The sequence below is a fragment of the Urocitellus parryii genome, chromosome 3 (assembly GCF_045843805.1).
Source record: "Urocitellus parryii isolate mUroPar1 chromosome 3, mUroPar1.hap1, whole genome shotgun sequence".
Taxonomy (NCBI): Eukaryota; Metazoa; Chordata; class Mammalia; order Rodentia; family Sciuridae; genus Urocitellus; species Urocitellus parryii.
The window spans coordinates 56,276,664-56,297,315 of NC_135533.1; the positions used below are offsets into that span (position 1 = coordinate 56,276,664).

A 20,652-nucleotide genomic window follows, 5' to 3' on the forward strand; every position below is an offset into this window, starting at 1 on the left:
GGACATAATACCTTTATTTTATTTTTATGTGGTGCTGAGGATTGAACCCAGCGCCCCGCACATTGCTATGCGAGCACTCTACTGCTGAGTAAAAAAACTCAGCCCCTAAAATGTATATTTAGCATTTGAGGCATCAGCTACTTTTATGCTCTAGTTTTCAGCAAAAACCAACACTTCCAAACTGATTGAGGTCTTCTGTGTGGCAGGGACTGTGGTATGTCAAATACATATTGCTTGTTCTTAAGCAGCTCATGTTCTGGTGGAGGTCACAGATGCCCTCAGGGAATTATGGTAATGGAATAAATTGTACAATGCAAAGATGCACAGGTTGCTGCAGGAGCACCTTACTTTGAAAAACAAGTGACAGGCTGGGCTGTTTGACCCTAGCTCTCTGTATTTATAATAGCTGAGGACTAAATTATAGTAGCATAAATTTATTCTGATTAAAAATGTCCAAGAATATATTTTAGGAAGATTTCTATCAAAAACAGTTAAAGTTTGGGCCTAGTATGCACAACGCCCTGCATTTGATCCCCAACATTACAAAAACAACAACAAAAAACTAAAGTTTTGAGTGCAACAGGCCAACAGGCCAAACCCTGTTTCTATCTAGACACTGAAAATTTGACTGCATGTACCATCTTTCAACTTTTACTAAACTGGCATAAAGAGTTAACTTATACAAAGTACCTACCTTTCTTTCTTATAAAATTTTGCAGCATCTTTAACTTCTCTAAAAACATGGTCTACTTGACGGGTCAACATATCATGCTTTAAACGCTCTAAGAGGTTAATCATGTCGTCAAAGACAGAACTCTCCATAGAGGCTAGCTGTCCCAGTTGCAATTTACTGAGAGTATTATTCTCTGCAAAAACTTCTAGGGCTGCCTGCTGAAGTTGTAGAAAGAACTGAAACAAAAAACACATTAACACATTTATTAATACACTTCAACATCTTGAAATAGAATTTATATATCATACAATTCACCCATCTCAAGTGTATATAGTTCAATTGTTGTAGTAAATTTAGAATTGTGCATCCATCACAATTTTAGGACATTGTCATTAACATCTTGGTACCCCAAAACTCTCATTCTTAGCCTTTATCCCCCAATTCTCTCCCCACTCCCTTCAACCCTTAGGCAACCACTAATCTACTTTTTATATGGAACTGCCTACCCTAAGCATTTTAACGTGTGTTTTTTGTGATTGTCTTTCTTTATTTAGTATAGTGCTTTGAAGTTTTGTAATATTGTAACATTAGTATGGTATGTATGTTAATGTATGAACATACTGAATTTTATTTATGCATTCATTAGCCAATAAACATTTGGATTATTCCCACTCTTTATTATGAATAATGCTTCTTTGAACAATTGTGCACAAAGTTTTATGCAGACAGTGTTTTCATTTCTCTTGGTATAAAACTATAGGGGTGGAATTGCCAGATCAAATGGTATTTCTACATTTACTGTTGAAAGAATTGCCAGGCTGTTTCCTACAGCAACTGCTAGGTGCTTAACCACTGAGCCATATCCTGGGCCCTTTTTTATACTTTATTTAGAGACAGGGTCTCACTGAGTTGCTAAGTGCCTCACTAAATTGCCAAGGCTGGCTTTGAACTCAGTCCTCCTGCCTCAGCTTCCCAAGCTGTTGGGATTGCAGGCATGTTCCAGCATGCCTGGCTAGTCATTTTCTTTCTTTCTTTATTTGTAGTTGTAGATGGACAGACTGCCTTTATTTTACTTGTTTATTTTTATGCGATACTAAGGATCAAACCTAATGCCTCACACATGCTAAGCAAGCACTCTGCCACTGAACTATGGCCCCAGCCCTAGTCATTTTTACTTGTGGTATTTTGCATTTTCCTGATGGCAAACATGCCCGTTTATTCATTTTTCTTGATATAGACTGAGAGTTGTAGGGAACTTGGAATACATGAAATTTAAGAGAGTTAAAATGACATTTTTACAGGTGAAATTAATATTATCCTTTTTCCTCTTCAGGGGAAAAAAATGCTGTGGCTAATGAGCAAAAGATTAAAAAGAATTTAAATATCCACTGACTGAGGACTGGTTAATGTTCTTCATACAATGGATTGATATATAGCTTATAGTTAAAAAGAATTAGACAATTCTTTTATGTTCTGAAATGGAACTGACTGAGGACTGGTTAGTGTTCTTCATACAATGGAATGTTATATAGCTTATAATTAAAAAGAATTAGACAATTCTTTTATGTTCTGAAATGGAATAATCACCATGTCTTGTTAAATGGAAAAAGCAAAACAGAAGAGTTCCGTGGTATGTTATCATTCATATACACACACTCTTGTTTTTTTGTTGTACTGAGGATTAAACCCTGGGGCACTCTATCACTGAGCTACGTCCCTAGCCCTTTTTATTTTAAGACAGGGTCTCAATTTATTGTTGCCAAGGCTGTCTTTGAACTTGTAATACTCTTGCCTAAGCCTCCAGAGCCACAGAGATTACCTGTGCCACCACACCCACCCTCCACACTGTGTTTTTATGAATAGCTTTGGTAGGCTACACAGAAATTGATAAAACTGGAGAGGGTCAGTATTACCACCTATTTTCACTATAAGCCATCTTGTGGCTTTTGAATTTTGTATTACATACATGGATTACATAGTCAAATTTTTTTCTCTTTTGCTCCTTTCTACAGTAATCACGTACTTAACTAAACAGAAAAAATGTCACTAATAATAAGCATTTAATAGTAAGATTAGCACTGGGCACAATGGTACACACCTATAATCCCACCATCTCAGGAGACTGAGGCAGGAGGATTGCAAGTTCAAAACCAGCCCCAGCAACTTATCGAGGCCCTAAGCAACTCAATGAAACCTTATCTCAACATAAAATATTAAAAAGGGCTGAGGATGTGGCTCAGTGGCTAAGCACCCTTAGGTTCAATCCCTGATACCAGAAAAAAAAAAAAAGAGTAAGATTAACCATGAAGATCTGAAATCTCTTTCCTCAAAAATACAACTACAGAATACTCAGTATTCCATTTTTCCAAGGTTATTTTTTCAAATAAAACTCTAAATGGTATTAAACAATAAATATGTCATAATGAACCATGTTAAAGGCATCAAATATTTGGTTACCCTTGAAATGTTGCCTTAAGAATTTTTGGTTCCTTTGTTTTAAAGTTCTTAAAATGAGCCAGGAGTGGTGGCACACACCTGTAATCCCAGCTACTTGGGAGACTGAGGAAGGAGGATCTCAAGTTCAAGGAGAGTCTGGGCAACTTTGTGAACCCTGTCTCAAAATAAAAAAATAAAAAAGGCTGGGATATATAGCTCACTGGTAGAACCCCTTTGGAATCAATACCCAATACCAAAACTAAAAATGGCTAGGGATTTAACTTAGTGGTAAAGTACCCCTGGGATCAGTCCCCAGTACTGCAAAAAAGTTATTGAAATGAAACTCATGAAAAATTGATAGCCGGGCATGGGGCACACACCTGTAATCCCAGTGGCTCAGGAGGCTGAAGCAGGAATATCTCGAATTCAAAGCCAGCCTCAGCAAAAGTGAGATGCTAAGCAATTCAGTGAGACCCTGTCTCTAAATAAAATACAAAATAGGGCTGGGGATATGGCTCAGTGGTCGAGTGCCCCTGAGTTCAATCTCTGGTACCCCCCACCAAAAAAAGAAAAATTAATAAAATTCAAGACGGGTGAGGTCATGCATATCTGAAATCCCAGCTACTCAGGGACTTGAGACAGGAGGATCCCAAGTTTGAGGACAGCCTTGGCAACTTAGCAAAGACCCTATCTCAAAAAATAAAAGGGATAGAGATGTAACTCAATGAAAAGGTGCTCCCAAATTCAATCCATAGTAATGCAAATAGCAATAATAAACTAAAAGCCATTTAGAGTTCCCCCAAAGACTTCATGAATGATAAACAAACTACATAAATAGGAAAATCAGGCTAGGAGTACAACTCAGTGGTAAAGTGCTTGCCTAGCATGTGCATAGGCTCTGGGTTCAATTCCCAGCACTGGAGGAAAAATCTGATGATCAATTTTCCTAAACATTTACTACTAAAATTTACTACTACTCAACATGAACATAGAGTATTACTCAGTCTCTTTCAGTCTCTCTCTCTCTCTCTCTCCATATTCATGTACATGGTAATGTGTCATGGCTACTTTTACCTAACCAGCATCTTTTACTTTTCTTTTGATAACAGTACCAGTACCCCTGATTTCCTTTGGGGAAATCACCTCTTCTACTCTGATGTTCTACTCCGAGACAACTAAACTCAGGTGGCATTATCCCTACTCTTTGTTGCCAAAGATGGTAATATCCTGCCCTGGCCACACCAATGTTTCAGGGTTGGACCAGTAAGAGATCACCTTGGTAAATCTGCTGAAACTATCAGGGGAAACACAGTCTTTTGAGATTAGGGATGGAACATGTGAGCTTGGAGCCACCTAGAGCCACATGTCCAGAGCCTACCTGAGAATGAAACCAGAAATGAACTTTAGAACAGCCATTCCTAAGTAATGAAAACCAAGCCAGGCAAGGTGTCACACAAATTCCTTATCCCACTCTATCTCATGACTTAGGCCAGTTCAAATCGAGTTTCTGTCACTTGAAAGTAAAAAATTCCTAATTCTGAATGGCTGGATATTTCAGGCTTGGCATAATCTGCCAACAGTTATCAATAAAGAATATGCAATGAATGGAAATTGAACTCCATTCTTTTTTTCTCTTTTTTCTAGTTATGTAATTACGTAAAAAAGAGCTTTAATGATTTTTTATTTAAAGCATTCACAGACTGAAGGACATTTTGATATTAAGACAGAATTAGCATCGTAAAAACCATGGTGAGACCTAGTTAATTCGACATAAGATTTTAAGTTTTCTAAGGGTAAGGAAAATGGCTAATTTGTCTTTGTTAACAGTCCCTGGCACCAAGTAAATTAGTTAATGATGTTCCACAAATAATTTCATTGAAGCTAAAAATCTATCCCTGAATGAGTCTCTTATTAGATCATCTGGCATAAGAATCAAGAATGACAATTTGTTTCATACTATTGAAAAAGCTTTAGCAGCAAATGGAGCAGTGTGGGAGCTGGAAGAATACTCACTTAAATTAGAAACACGACACACAAAAGTGCAAAATGAATGAATGTATGCTGATTAGTTGACTTTAGAAATGCACTGATCATTATACTCTATAATCACTTTTAAAATATTTTATTTTCCTCGCTCAGCAGAATGACATTATGCACATGGATTTCTGTTAACATTTTTATAAAAAACAATTTGAAATGATTACTAAGTCCCAGAGTTCAATTAAGAATAAACTACCGCCAGGCATGGTGACACACACCTGTAAATCTAATAGTTTGGGAGGGTAAAACAGGAGAATCCCAAGTTCAAGGTTAGCCTCGTCAACTTAGTGAGATCTTGTCTCAAAATAAAAATTAAAAAGGATGTAGCTCTCTGATTGTGATCATTATCAATGTTTTATCTTGTTTATATCTGTTATTGGTAAATTCATTTTTGGTTCATTTGGCTTATTACTGTTTTATTTTGGCTTATTACCTGTTTTTAAGAAAAATACTTTTTTGTTTTGTCTTTTCTTTCATAGTAAATAGGTACAGTGAAGAAAGTTTTCTTCTAGCAGTACACTATAATTTTTTGTTTTATGAAAAACAAAATACACTACATAATGCATTATCACTATAATTTTTTGCCTCAAATTCATAATTTAAAATACATTCTTATCTTATTTCTATACTTCCGCCCTAATCCAGACACTAAATATTTTTTAAATGTCCGTGTTTAAATATGCTTCTTTTCTGCTTTTATTTTTTCTTACTGAATTAAAATATACAGATTTTAAATTAATTCACCTTGTCCATCTTTGTAACACACTTTAAAATTGTGTTTTTCCCCAGCTAGTCAATCTTTCTAATTATATACTTCATAATTTTTTTTTAAATATTTATTTTTTAGTATTTGGCGGACACAACATCTTTGTTTGTATGTGGTGCTGAGAATCGAACCCGGGCTGCATGCATGCCAGGCAAGCGCGCTACCGCTTGAGCCACATCCCCAGCCCCTACTTCATAATTTTTAAATTCCCACTTTACCTATCACATATTAAGAGTAATACTTTAAGTTTATAGGTAAAATTATAGTTGTTTTATTGTTTACTTTCCTATTTTTGTTTTATGACATAATTATACATTTATAATGAATGTATCTTCATATTCTTTAACCTGTTTATGTGCAGCATAATTTATTTACTGTTTAATGTATATTTTACCATCTGTGGTCATCCTAGTTCTCTAAAAATGTTTTGTGTCATGAACTTACTTTATGAAACACATAGGTGTTTCAGATGATCTCAGAACAGTGGTTCCCATGCAAGTGTACCTTGTCCAAGAAGGAAGTCTGGGAAGCCCTCTGAGATTACTATAATACTGTATCTAAAATAATTAAAGGAATTAATTTGTCTATATCAAGGCTATAAAAGGCTAATTGGGTTTCTTCACTTCTGGTTAGAAGTACATTTGGAAAATCAGGTTACCAGAAGCCCTGTTAGCCAGTATATTCCTTGGGTTATTTTAGTATTTATCTCTTAGAGATAAATACTAAAGTATTTACCATGAAATATGATGTCTGAGGCCTGCTTCAAAATAATTAAATGGTGTTGGGGGATGTGAAGAAGTTGAAATGAAACAGAAGTAGGGTAAGAAGCTGGGTGGCACATGGGGTTATTTTCCTGTTTGTTTAAAAATATTTATTTGAGGTGCTAAGGATCAAATCCAGAGTCTTGTATATTCTAGGTAAGCATTCTACTAGGTAAGCATTCTACAACAAAGCCACATCCCAGCCATTAATAATTTTTTAAATATCTTTTTATTTATTTTTGTTGTGATTGTTGATTTTGGTGATGCTGGGGATTGAACCCAGGGCCTTGTGCATGCAAGGCAAGCACTCTACCAACTGAGCAATTATTCCTAGCCCCTATTTATTTATTTTTATGTGGTGCTGAGGATCTAACCCAGGCTGGGCTTCATGCATGCAAGGCAAACGCTCTACCACTGAGCTATAACCCCAGCCCCATAAATAATTTTTTAATGTCTGAAAGAATTAAAATTTAAAAAATGTTTCTATTTTAATGATTCTTTATAATTTGTCATGTTTTGAAGACATTCAAGTATCAAATTTACTCTTTTGTTTTCCTTCAAGTCCTGGATTGATTGATTGATTGATTTGATGGTGTCAGGAATTGAACCCAGAGTCCAGAGATTCATGCAAGCTAGACAAGCACTCTGCCAGTAACTAACTATACCTCTAGACCAGAGTCCTGGATTTTATTTATTTTTTAAAAAAATATTTTTGTCAGGGCTGGGATGTGCCTCAAGTGGTAGCGCGCTCACCTAGCATGCGTGAGGCACTGGGTTCGATTCTCAGCACCACATAAAAATAAAATAAAGGTATTGTGTCCACCTAAAACTAAAATAAATAAATCTATCTATATATATATAGTAGTTGTAGATGGACACAATACCTTTATTTTATTTGTTTATTGTATATGGTACCAGGAATCCAACCCAGTGCCTCACCCATGCTAGGCAAATGCTCTACCACTGAGCCATAACCCAGCCCTTTTATTTATTTTTGACATCATTATTTAATAACAATTTTTCCATGGTGGCAATTACCATATATGAATATTTTCTGAGGACAAAGAAAAATGAAAAGAGGTTCATTCTATGAACAACTATTTCATGAAAGTTTTTTTTTTTTTCAATTTTTTGTTTTTTGTTTTTGGTGGTACTGGGGATTGAACTCAAGGTCTCATGCATGGTAGGCAAGCATTCTATCACTAAGTCATATATATTTCAGTCTTCCAACGGTTAAGTTCATTAAAATATCAGGATTATTTATCTATTTGGGATTTGACTGAGAAAAAAGTATACTTTAATCATATCTCTGAAGTTTGGCATCATTGTGATTGTGTCTAACGTGTTACTTTGCTTACAATAGATTCAACATTTCAAAAGGTCAAAATAGTTCAAACCACTAATATATTTCTTAATATAAAAGTGTGTTAACTCACAACATTGTCAGCCCAGTCTGCTAGTACTGTTGAGATGTAGTTCACAGCATTAAGAATTGCACAGTACCGAAAGCCAAGGGAGGCTCTAGTCTCTTCTTTCATCACCTGAGTTAATCGTATCCTAAAATCATCTACTAAGTCCTTCTGTAACTCCAGGAACTGCAGCTTTCGGGAAGCTGTGGGGAGATTTTTATATCTGTCTGTGGAGAGAGTTAGTAAGACATGAAAGGTTTTGGTACCATCCATAATATAGGCTTTTGCTACTTTGCCAAAAGTCAATTTATCATTTATGTATGGATCTATCTTTTTCTAAATGCTCTAAGAATACAGGTTTCACAGGTATACGTATTTATCAAGAATCACTGAACAGTAAACTGGACAATGCACTTTACATTTTCATATAGTACACTTCACTGTATATAAATCATGCCTTGATTTTTTAAAAACCCATGAGAAAAATCACATTAAAAAATTTTGCTGAGGGGCTGGAGTTGTGGCTCAGCAGTAAAGCGCTTGTCTAGCATGGGCAAGGCACCATATAAAAATAAGAAATAAAATTAGTTAACGACAGTGTAAGCAACTACAACTAAAAAATAAATATTTAAAAAAAAATGCTGCTGAGCATGGTGGCACACACCTATAATCCAGCTACTTGGAAGGCTAGTAGAGGAGGAGGAGTTCAGAGCTAATCTGGGCAACTTAGTGAGATCCTGTCTCAAAAAAAATAAAAAGGGCTGAGGGCTGGGTATGGTGGCACACACAGAAGCCTAGCAAACACACAGCTCTGGAGGCTGAAGCAGGAGGATCACAAGTTCAAAGCCAGCCTCAGCAACTTAGCATGGCCTAAGCAACTCAGTGTCTCTAAATAAAATTTTAAAAAAAAGGGCTGAGATGTGGCTCAGCAGTTAAGCACCCTTGAGTTCAATGCCTAATACCAAAAAAGAAGGGGGGAGAGGGGCAGGGAATGTAGCTCAGTAGTAGAGCATCCCTGGGTTCAATCCCCAGTACCATAAACAAATTTAAAAAATGCCTCCATTCTGCTGTCATGTATAACTGATTAGAACAAATAAATAAATTAAAAAGAAGCTCCTAGAGATTAAATAAGATACATATTTAAGGAATTACAGGTGACATGATGTTGAAATGTCCTTGAAAATACTTCAGGGGGGAAAAAGTTGGGTAGAAAAATGTTACAGAAAACACAATTGTTTTGAACCTTGACAGTGGGAAACAAAGGGTCCTGCCTTTGTGTTTGTTTGAAAATGTTCCTAATACAAATTTTTTTAAAGTCACGTGAGTTTTTTCTTAAGTTTTTAAGGGTTTTTCATATTTTTTTCTTATAATTAAGAATACAAAATTATTTACTGATTGGGCTAGAATACACTTCTTCATGTTATGTGACCAAGAAATGGATTGCCAAAGGAGCGGGGAGGCAAAGAGAACTAAGGATGGTGTCAATGAAGGCTTCTGGAACCTGGAGAATCAGCAGGCCTACAGTGGGACGACTTGGATGATGCCTACCAACCAGGGCCAGCAGCTGCTAGGTTACTCTCCAGCCAGACAAATCTTGCATGATAAGAATTCCTATTCTAATCTTCAGGGGCTGGGGCTGTAGCTCAGTGGCAGAGCGCTTGCCTAGCATGCATGAGGCACAGGGTTCGATCCTCAGCACCACATAAAAATAAACAAATAAAGGCATTCTGTCTATCTACAACTCCAAAAAAAATTAAAAAGAAAAAAAAAATTTATGGTGGCACATGCCTATGGTCTCCCATCAGGAGGCTAAAAGCTAGGAGCTCAAGGGTAGTCCAGAAAAACAGTGAGACTCTATCTCTTGAAAAAAATTAATTTAATTTAGGTCAATTGCCATTACTGAAGGCATTTAAAAGCTAAATGGCAAGACAGTTCAGGTAATAAAATTAAATTCTTATTTAATTGTTTAAATAAAACAATTCAAAAATTTTTCCCTTAGGTATACCAATGTTTAAGTCCTTACTTAAATTATTAAAAATCCAAAAGTTCAAATATTTGTTAGATATCAACTAAAATATAAACTGAATTATAATAACCACTGTATAATATTAATATTTTTTAGCTACTAAAAAAAGTATCATGTGAAAAGTCAATACTTTTAAAACAAAGCCCTATCATGAAACATTTATACTTACCAGTTATAACCAAGAGTAGAGTCATAAAAGTTTCTGCACAGTCTGGAACTTTCATTTCATCTACATCAGTGATATCCTTATATTGGGATACCCAGGCAGCTTCTGATGAAAGCATTGAGTCCATTTTTTGAAGAGCAACTGATATGAAGAAAAAAAGGATTATGTCAATTAAGTAATTATAGTCATTCCTTATTTTTTCAACCTATAGTTTTTTAGGAATTTGGGACTCTTCTATACAATAAACCCACAATATTCCACTAGTTATAATATATTATTTTCAAATCTTCAAAATAGTTACACTGCCAAAGCATGGTGGTGCACATCTATAATCCCAGCAGCTCAAGAGGATGAGGAAAGAGGATCTCAAGTTCAAAGCCAGCCTCAGCAACTTAGCAACTTCACAAGACTCTTTCTAAATAAAATATAAAAAGGGCTGGGGGGCTGGGGCTTAGAGGTAGAGCGCTCACCTAGCATGCATGAGGCACTGGGTTCAATCCTCAGCACCACATAAAAATAAAGGTATTGTGTCAACTTAAAACTAAAACAAAAAAAGGTTTGGGGATCTGGCTCTATGGTTAAGCACCCCTGGATTGACTCTCAGGCACCAAAAGAAAAAAAAAATAGTTACACTGACTATATCCAAAAAGATTCTACCGAGAACAAAAATACTATGTGGTAAATCTATAAAATAGCTATATGCTCTACCAGTTTGCCTGTTCCACTCTAGAAGCATGTAAAGTGTAATTCAAGAAAAAAATATAAAGTTTCATGGGAAGAAAAGAAAATAAGATTATCTCTGAAAGCAACTTGGTAAACTCTGACCAGGAAAATTTTTTATGACTATAGTTCCTACCAGGACTAGAGGCGGAAAACACCAAAATTTATATAACAAAAAAGGTATCTCAATGGGAATAGGAAAGACAGTAGAGTGAATCTGACATAACTTTCCTATGCTCATATACGGATTCACAACCATTGAAATTCCACATCATGTACAACCACAAGAATGGGATCCCAATCAGAACAAGTTATACTCTATGTATGTATGTCAAAATATACTCTATTGTCATGTATATCTAAAAAGAACAAATTTTTTAAAGTGGAAAAAAAAACAAACAAAAAACAGGCATCTCTGTCCTATGGCCACATGAGCACTTACATTTTCTCTCCACAGTCAACCATCTCTGAAAACAGGTTTCCTCTGATAGAATATGCATACAATTAGCAAAAGTGCTAGGATAGCAGTGAACATTGTGTAGCTCCCTTTCAAACAACAGCACCTCATCCACCAAATGACAGAAGAGATTGTCATCATAGAGCAGACAAGGAATATCTGAAGCTAACTTCTCAAGAACCAGCATCATGAGACCCCGAGAAAATTCAAGCTAAAAGAAACACACATGAAAAAAAAAAAAAGAAACATACATGAGGTAAGTAGATAACGAGGTATTCAAGTATAGGTACAACTCTAAAACTGAAACACTTAGGACTGAGTCTCTTACCCTGGCATTTACTGCAGAGCCTGCATTGTCTAATATTGGCTGAATCTTCTCATCCAGAAATTGAGTATGGTTTCCAATCCACATAAGTACCTGAGCCAAGTACCATTCCGGCTAAGGACGAAGGTAAAATAATTTAAATTTTTCATTTATTCCGAGTAGACAGTCATAATTAAATATATATTTAATTGTAAATACACAACACTTTTTAAAAATTAGTTGAAAATTTCTATGTAGAAGAAAATAATTTCTACTCTGAACTTCAAACTCATGAAAAGCTTAATAACCAAATATTTCTCAATATTCTCCCAACAAATTCCAATAATGTGGTGTAAGCCAATAAACCCATAAATTTAAAATGCCAGAGTGGGTAAAGATATAAAGTGTTTGCCTAGGATGTGCCAAGCCCTGGGCTTAATCGTCAGCACCATGGGGGGAAAAAAAACTATATATATTTAAAACTTAGCACTTTAATAACAGATAAAATGAACTGATGGACTTTAAGTTGTTTTTTTAAATTTTTAAACATCATTTTCTTCTTCTTTTTCTTTTCAAATGATAGATTAAGGAAAAAATTGGAAAAAAATTGGCTTAAAACAGGTATAATTATAGAAAGGAATAAGACACGCAACATTTTAAATTTTCCTTAGAGATGATCTCTGCAAGCATTCCAAGTTTTGTTGAACAAAGATCCAAAAATATTTACGGAGTGGTAAACCTCTCTTGTGTGCTAGATGTTGGGAATACAAAAATGAATAAGGGCAGTATCTAATCTCAAAGGTTGCACAGGTTAGGCTTGGTGGCAGAGTGCTAAGTCCACTAGGACCATACTTTCAAAAGAAGCCAACCAACTCACAATCTTCTTACATCAACTTATTACTGCCTCTCTACAACTTTAGGTTCATTGCTTTGTCTTATTATTTAGTACTAAGTGGTTCTGCCCTTCCTTCTACCCCATTCAACAAAGGAGACCCATAAAGTGAAGCCACTATGCTCCTTCCTGTGCAAACACACAAACATAATTACATATTCCTGGATTCCTTTAAAAAAAATTATTTTTAATGTAGTAGGGATTGAACTCGGTGATATTCTACCACTAAGCTACATTCCCAGCACTCTTATTCTTATTTTGAGACAGGATCTTGCTAAATTGCCCGGCTCAAATTTGGGATTCTCCTGCTTTAGCCTCCTAAGTAGCTGGGATTACAGGCATGTACCACACCATGCCTAGTGATTCCTTTAAAATTCTATGAATTTGATAAGTTTATTTATATGATATGTACAATGCCTAGTGTGATTTGGCATTAGTAAAATTTAAAATACTTACTGAACCCCTAACTATATGTGCTACATTAATTGGTAGCAAAACTCAATAGATAAGGTAGTAAATAACTCCTTTTTTCTTTTCTGGTACTGGGGACTAAACCCAGCAATGCTTTTACCATATCCCCAGCCCCTTTTCCTTTTTATTTTGAGACAGGGTCGTGTTAAATTATGGAAGTTGCCCTCAAACTTGCAATGGTGGGCTAGGGATATAGCTCAGTTGGTAGAGTGCTTGTCTCGAATGCACAAGGTCCTGGGTTCAATCCCCAGCACCACCAAAAACAAAAACAAAAACAAAAAGGTTGCAATCCTCCTGCCTCTACCTTCCAAGTCACTGGGATTACAGGCATAAACCACCATGCCCAGCCCTCCTAGTAATTTCTAAGATTATAATTTGACTTATTTCTCAAGCCAAATCAAAGAAATATCTCAACAATATGCCTAGTATACACCAGTAAGTTCCCTCAATTAAAATATTGGTGATAATGTCCTCAAAACTGTTTACATTTATTCCCATAATCTCTTTGCACAGCTATAAAGCATTTTAGTATAAGCACCTATATTCAAAACTAATGCTCTACTATTTTGGGGAATTCACTTTTTCTTTCAATATATTTATAAATCCAAAAGAGCAATTTGTACAATGAAACACAGTGGATCCAATTGTAAAAACCGTCACAGCAAATGCTACAGCACCCATAGCAATCCTAGAAACTGGTCATATGACATGCCAATGAGTAAACTGACACCTGCAACATATCTACTTCCAAGTCCCCTATTGTAAATGGCAGTGACAAAACATGAATTTAGCTCTTTAGAAGAAAAACAAAAAAGTGAATAGAGGTAAATTTTAAGTTGGTAAAAGTACAGAAATATTTAACATTTGCTATTACTAAAAATTAAAGGTAAGAGTTGGCAAAGCACACCTTGCTTATAACATTAGTCTGTCGGTTGCCTCTGAAGTGATACCTGAACCTCTTTTGAAGGGGAGTCAGCATAATCTGGATGGGCAGGATGACAGAAGGGGAAGGTGGAAGAGAATATTTTTCTGGGAGTTCTTTTGGCTCAGTAAGTAATTCATCTCTGACATAGTAAAGTCAAGGAAAAAGAATAAAATATACATACAGACACACACACACACATATATATGCACATATACACTCACACACAATATATGTATACACACAATTTCCCAACAAATGTACCAATACTAAATAAAAATTATGATACAAATAATAAGTCTAACTTTACATTATATACTAGTAAAAAATGCACATTTTTATTAGAATTAATCTGTAAATCTTTTCTAAAATAAAAATATTAGGAAATTCAACTTATCGTTGATAGATTATTACTTTGTTACTAAGGTTTCCTCCCAATTGTTCATTCATTCTATTATATATGATGCAAATATGATGCAAACTTGGGTCAGTCCCTGTCTCAGAACTCTTCCTTGCAATACTCTGGCCCACACAAAGTTCACTTTGCAAAAGAAAAATCCACAAATCAATGGCCATTGATACATCAAGTCCAACCCAGGACTCCCATTTGGTTCTTGACCACTTTCAAAAAGTTTTACTCTGTAGCCACAAATCCACTCTATAAAGAAGAAATTTCAGTTAAGTTTTCCACTTTGACAAAGATACGAGGTTTGCAGTTTCAATAACTGACAAAACAATGTCTCCAGGTTACTGTATATCTCAGGGGCACTGGTGGGTCGGTTTAAGCCAACAGTTTGAGATTGAGGGGGCACAATGAATGGCCAATGAATCTGTGCTAAAACTTCCTCAAAATCGCTGAAACAGAAAACAAATACACATTTCAGTACAAGGTTATCAAATAATTGCCAAATATCCAACTGAAAGTAATGACCATGAAATATGGGTAAATTCTCTACCTTGTAAGCTTGTCCTTGAGAATTTTATGCCAGAATTTAACTGTGGCTCTCATGAAACTGAGAAGATGAGTACAGGATGATTCCTGAAGTTTAATGTCAAGTTCTGTCATAGCCACCAGAATAGAGGCTGCCTCTGGCACATTATTGGTCATCAGATATTGTTGAATGTTATCACTGCAAAACAAAGGAAAGAAAATAAACTTAAGGAAAATTTATTCAGAATAATTGTAAATTTGGAAAAAACGATTCTCCCTCACATTTTATATAAAGTTACATCCAAGGAAGAATGAAGCACCACCCTGATGTGGCTATTTAACCTAACGCCATGTCTCTCTTGGATCCTGGAGTCCTCTAAATTTCTTAGCAACCTTCTAAGAGCAGCAAGCAGCCCATGTTCAGGATAGCATCTGTTAGGGTCAAGTATAATATCTTCAATTGTTACTGCTTTTGCCTAACAAATCTTGATTTCCCACTTCAAAGAAATATATTGCAAACTAAGTGTTCCATTATATTAGAATAAAGATTACTGTGCTTAAGATATATACAAATGTTACAAAAGAACTTGAAATGTACAAGTAACCACAGAATATAGAAGGATTGCTTTTTAGGATGATATATATCTCTACAGAACATCGAAGCATAAAGGACATTTTAGAGCCTAAGAAAAGTCTCCATTTGGAGTGATACTGATGTACTGTAGAATTCACGAAACAGAACAAAGCTGCTAGTCCTAACAAGAAGAAACTATTTAAATTAAAAGAGAGAATTACAGAAGCTCAAAAAAAAAAAGCTAGAAATAGAGATGTTACCACAAAAGACTTAAGGGAAAGAACACATTATTAAAGAGAGAAACAATTGTTTCTGTACTTCATTATAAATTTCTTATTTCTAATATGATTCTTTGGACACATTTCTCTTAAATAATTCAGATATCAGAAATGGTTATAAATAATCACAGTCCTATTCTAGTTAATCTAATACTTTTAGTTAATCTAATAATTTTAATGTTGTACAATGAGAGGGAGACCTTTATACAACTTATTTTACCTAATAAGGTTATTAATATTATCTCTTACTGGTATTTTCTTTCAGAGAGGCAAGGAGAAATAAAGAAATAAAATAAAGCAAGGTTTAAAATTCCCTCACTGTAAATAATTTAAACAAGAATGAGATGATCTAAAAAGCTTAAGTCAATTTCTGGAATCACTAATCACACCACAATCTTCAAAAATAAAGACTCGTATATGCAAAATAAGGATTTTCATACCAAACTAATAAGTAAAATGCTTTATAATCTCAGGAAACATGCAGGACAAAAGAATACATAACATTCATAACATATCTTAAAGGGAATTTTTTAAATATTTTTTAGTTCTCGGCGGACACAACATTTTTGTCTGTATGTGGTGTTGAGGATCGAACCCCGGCCGCACGCATGCCAGGCAAGCGCGCTACCGCTTGAGCCACATCCCCAGCCCTACATTCATAACATATATAACATTAAATATATTAACTATGGTACATCTTAAGAAAATATTAAAAATTTTGGAGACATGGTGGTGTCACACCTATAATCCCAGCTACTCAGGAGTCTGAGGCAAGTTCAAGAATAGCCTGAGTGGGCTGGGGATGTGGCTCAAGCGGTAGCGCGCTCGCCTGGCATGCGTGCGGCCCGGGTTAGATCCTCAGCACCACATACCAACAAAGATGTTGTGTCCGCCAAGAACTAAAAAATAAATATTAAAAAAATTCTCTCTCTCTCTCTCTCTCTCTCTCTCTCTCTCTCTCTCCTTTAAAAAAAAAAAATAGCCTGAGTAACTTCCATGTCTCAAAAAAAAAAAAAAAAAAAGGGCGGGGAGCAGCAGGGGGCGGGCAGGGTGATATAGCTCAGTGGAAGGGCACCTGCCTAGCATGCACCAGACCCTAGTTCACTCGTGAGGAAGGGGGTACTCTTGGATGATTTTTCTCCCTTTGGTTTTCCAGACATTAATAGCTACTGACAGTTATGCAACAAGAATAGCTAAAACTAAGCAAGGATGCAACAATATAATTTCAGGGGACCATATCATGAAACCAAATAAGTTGCCCCTTTAGGTAGAAATGTCACTCTGGCTTGTTTAAAAAGCAATACCAGATATAATCACCAGGGGTATATATTCAATTTAAAAGAACTTCTTTCTCTTTCCCCCCCTACTCAGTAGAATTTTGTTATTCATCTAAAATAAGTTATTTAATGATTCACACTGAAAAAAATTCAAATTCTAAGCTGGGCGCAGTGGCACACGCCTGTAATCCCAGTGGCTCAGGAGGGTGAGGCAGGAGGATCCTGAGTTCAAACACAGCCTCAGCAATGGTGGGGGGCTAAGCATCTCAGTGAGACCCTGTCACTAAATAAAATATAAAATAGGGCTGGAGATGTGACTCAGTGGTTAAGTGCCCCTGAGGTCAATCTCTAATACAAAAAAAAAAAAAAAAATTCAAATTCTAGAGGAAGCAATCCATCTCATGTGACTATCTCTAAAAATTAAACAGGGATACCTATTACCTACACTGAGTGTTTGTTTTACTAATTTCATATTACAAACAATACTTTTTACCAGATGTTCATAACACAACTATAAGACTTAAAATTTTAACATAGTTACTTTCTTTCAAATGCAAATTAAACTCCCTGAAAAGTTTATGTTCATTCACAACAAAGGAAAAGAATCATTATCATAATGCTATTTTCCTAACAACTGGTAAAATTACATCATTATAATCTTTAATTAACTCAATTATTAATGGCAAGCATGCATGCTCTAAGACAGAGCCTCAAAGGAAAACAATAATTATGAGAACAAAGAGGCCCATTTTACCTTAGTTCTTCAATTTGCGAAATCCATTTAAGGTAAGCGAGATGCCGTTCAATCTCTTCAATTTGGTTAATCATGGCCCCGAGATCATCCATCCAAGGCTGTGCAGTCAGCAAATGGCTGTTAATGGAACTGAAGAGTTGAGTTTCTTGCTCCAGAAACAGATTAAGGAATTGCTTTGATTCTTCTGCATTTTTTAAGGCACTCTGAATTCTTTTAGGAATTTCTGATGAAATGGTAAGTACCTAACCATACCAAAAATAAATAAATAAACAAGACAAATAGCAGCAATCAGATAAAATTTTCATAATCTTTTTTTAGTTCATTCACTTCCAAATGCATGTTTGTTCTGACAGAACTGAAAATTATCCATTAAAAACTTCAAAAGAGGGCTGGGATTGTGGCTCAGCCTTAGAGTGCTCACCTCGCACATGCGAAACCCTGGGTTTGATCCTCAGCACCACATAAAAATAAGTGAAATAAAGGTATTGTGTCCAACTACAACTAAAAAATAAATATTATAAAAAAAACTTCAAAAGAAAGATTTGATTTCTTCAACCCTACCAATCAATCCAAATATAAAATGCTGGATGTGAATTCGACAAACCATTATGTTCATTATGTTTATTTACATATAATTTGTGAAAGTGCAGCCTAGTGTCGCAGCAGAACTGACCTTCCTGTAGAAGGACTGGCAGATGAGGTGAGGCATGGTAGAAGACCACACAATGGATAGGCATAACCCACTCAGCTACCACATAACCTCTAACAGAGCCCTTCAAGAGTGAAACAAACTGATGGGGCCAGGCTAAGCGTAGAGGCTAGCAGTAGGTGTGGTAGAAAGATAAAAAGAGGAGAGTTGAGGAGGCCCAAGGTGACAGGTAAGAATAGGAGAACATAAGACAACTGACAACCCAGGGATGACATCCACATACCCACAGACTATACTTAACCTAATTTAGTAGTTAAACAATATTTTTTTTTCTTTGACTATTCCAGGTATACAGATCCAGTTATTTTAGATTCAAGAATACTTTCATTGTTTTTTTTTTCCAATTATTTTAGGTAATGTTTATTGTAAAAAGAAAAAAAGAACCTAAAAAGACATAAAATATGAAGATAATAAGTCACTTTCAGCCAACTACCCTACAATAACCACTATTACAATATTATACTTTTTGTGTTTTTCTTGCTGTGTGCACTTATTTAAAAAAAAAATGGAATGACAGTGTCTAAACATTTTTGTAAATCACAATATTATTTATTCATAAAGCACTTTAGAAGTCATTCTATAAAAGCTATATAAAATGTTAGCTATCATTATGTTTTCAAGACATAAATAAGCAGGAACTTTTGCCTTTTAAATAATCTATAAAACATGTAGTACCTTTGTAGGTCTTTAAAAACCTGTTAAATAGTTTAAAATGATTAGACTTTTGTCACAATCCAAACTCTAAAATTCTATAAATAATAGTGATTATGTTTATATTCTATTCCTATAATGAGTATGTTATTGATATTATTTATTTTTTTATATTTATTTTTTAGTTGTAGTTGGACACAATACCTTTTTATTTTTATTTATTTTTATGTGGTGCTGAGGATTGAACCCAGGGCCTTGCATGTGCCAGGCGAGTGCTCCACCACTGAGCTCCAGCCCCAGCCCCATTATTAGTGATATTATTTCAACGAGTTTTAATACTTACCTGTTCTTCTAACTGCATTTTACTTTCTGTCATTTGTTCTATGAGTTTATCAAGTTTTTTTAAAGATTTAAGGTCATTTCCAACTTCCTTTTCTATGAATGCAGACACATAAGAAGGAAGGTCACCATTATCTGTATCTCTGCAGACCTCTTCACCTCCCATGAGAGATGCAATGTTCATATCACCTAAAATTTAAAAAGGAACTACTCAATACCACTAAGCACTATAGAGTTAAAGGAAATATAAAAGATACACAAGACAGTGTGTTTACCTTTAAACACTAATAATTTTAAAATACATACACTATATATAGACACATAATATTTAAATGAATAGCTATAAAGCAGTCTATCAAGCAAGTACTACAAAATACTTAAGAGTGGAAGAAATTCAGAGTGAAGAAAAAATCTCGTAAAGTCTGACCTAGTAACCAGAGGTTTCAATAGACATTGTCATGACAATGCTAATACCTTTTCAATTTTTTTTTTAGTTGTTGATAGAACTTTATTTTTATTTATTTATATGCGGTGCTGAGAATCAAACCTGGTGCCTCACACATGCTAGGCAAATGTTCCACCACTGAGCTACAACCCCAGACCCCTTTTCTAATTTTATAAGGAATCAATGGTAGATTTAGACTAACAACAAATGAGTTCTCTAGTTTTAAAATGTTAAATTATTGAAATATTTCAAGTATATGGAAGAAATTTGAAAAGGTGACCAATAAGTAAAAACTCTCTTAAAACAGTTTTAAAAGCTTAAAATGTCATTGTTACAAAGATGTCCATATCAGAAACAGGAAGAAGGAAAAAAGAATACATGAGAGAAAATACAAAAATTACTTGAAAAAAATCAAAATGGCTATTTTGTACAAAATGAGATTCTTTCCATGGCAAACAAACCAGATTTAGCCCAATTTATATTGGACTTAGTAAAAACGTGGCAAAGCAGATGACTTGGAACCCTGAAGCCATTTCTTGTTGAAGAGCAATGTGAAATTTCCCAAATACTCTCCAGGATGTTTATTAAGACCTAATTAAAGTTACCTGTAATTCTTTTTAAGCAAAAGTCAAATATATAAATTTAAATTTT

The 20,652-nt window shown here is 35.1% G+C and overlaps 1 protein-coding gene across 2 annotated transcripts in view; it reads right to left on the reverse strand.

Moving 5' to 3' along the window:
- Nucleotides 1–20,652, reverse strand: part of Rint1 (RAD50 interactor 1) — a 30,371-nt gene that overhangs the window by 5,544 nt on the left and 4,175 nt on the right. For both annotated transcript variants that reach the window (XM_026395765.2, XM_026395764.2), the window contains exons 3-12: nucleotides 19,561–19,745; nucleotides 17,858–18,099; nucleotides 15,000–15,173; nucleotides 14,749–14,898; nucleotides 14,029–14,185; nucleotides 11,783–11,893; nucleotides 11,440–11,665; nucleotides 10,281–10,418; nucleotides 8,113–8,312; nucleotides 695–909 (exon numbers count right to left, since the gene is read on the reverse strand). In XM_026395765.2, the coding sequence (XP_026251550.1) occupies nucleotides 695–909; nucleotides 8,113–8,312; nucleotides 10,281–10,418; nucleotides 11,440–11,665; nucleotides 11,783–11,893; nucleotides 14,029–14,185; nucleotides 14,749–14,898; nucleotides 15,000–15,173; nucleotides 17,858–18,099; nucleotides 19,561–19,745 (1,798 nt within the window). The remainder of the gene's footprint in view (nucleotides 1–694; nucleotides 910–8,112; nucleotides 8,313–10,280; nucleotides 10,419–11,439; nucleotides 11,666–11,782; nucleotides 11,894–14,028; nucleotides 14,186–14,748; nucleotides 14,899–14,999; nucleotides 15,174–17,857; nucleotides 18,100–19,560; nucleotides 19,746–20,652) is intronic.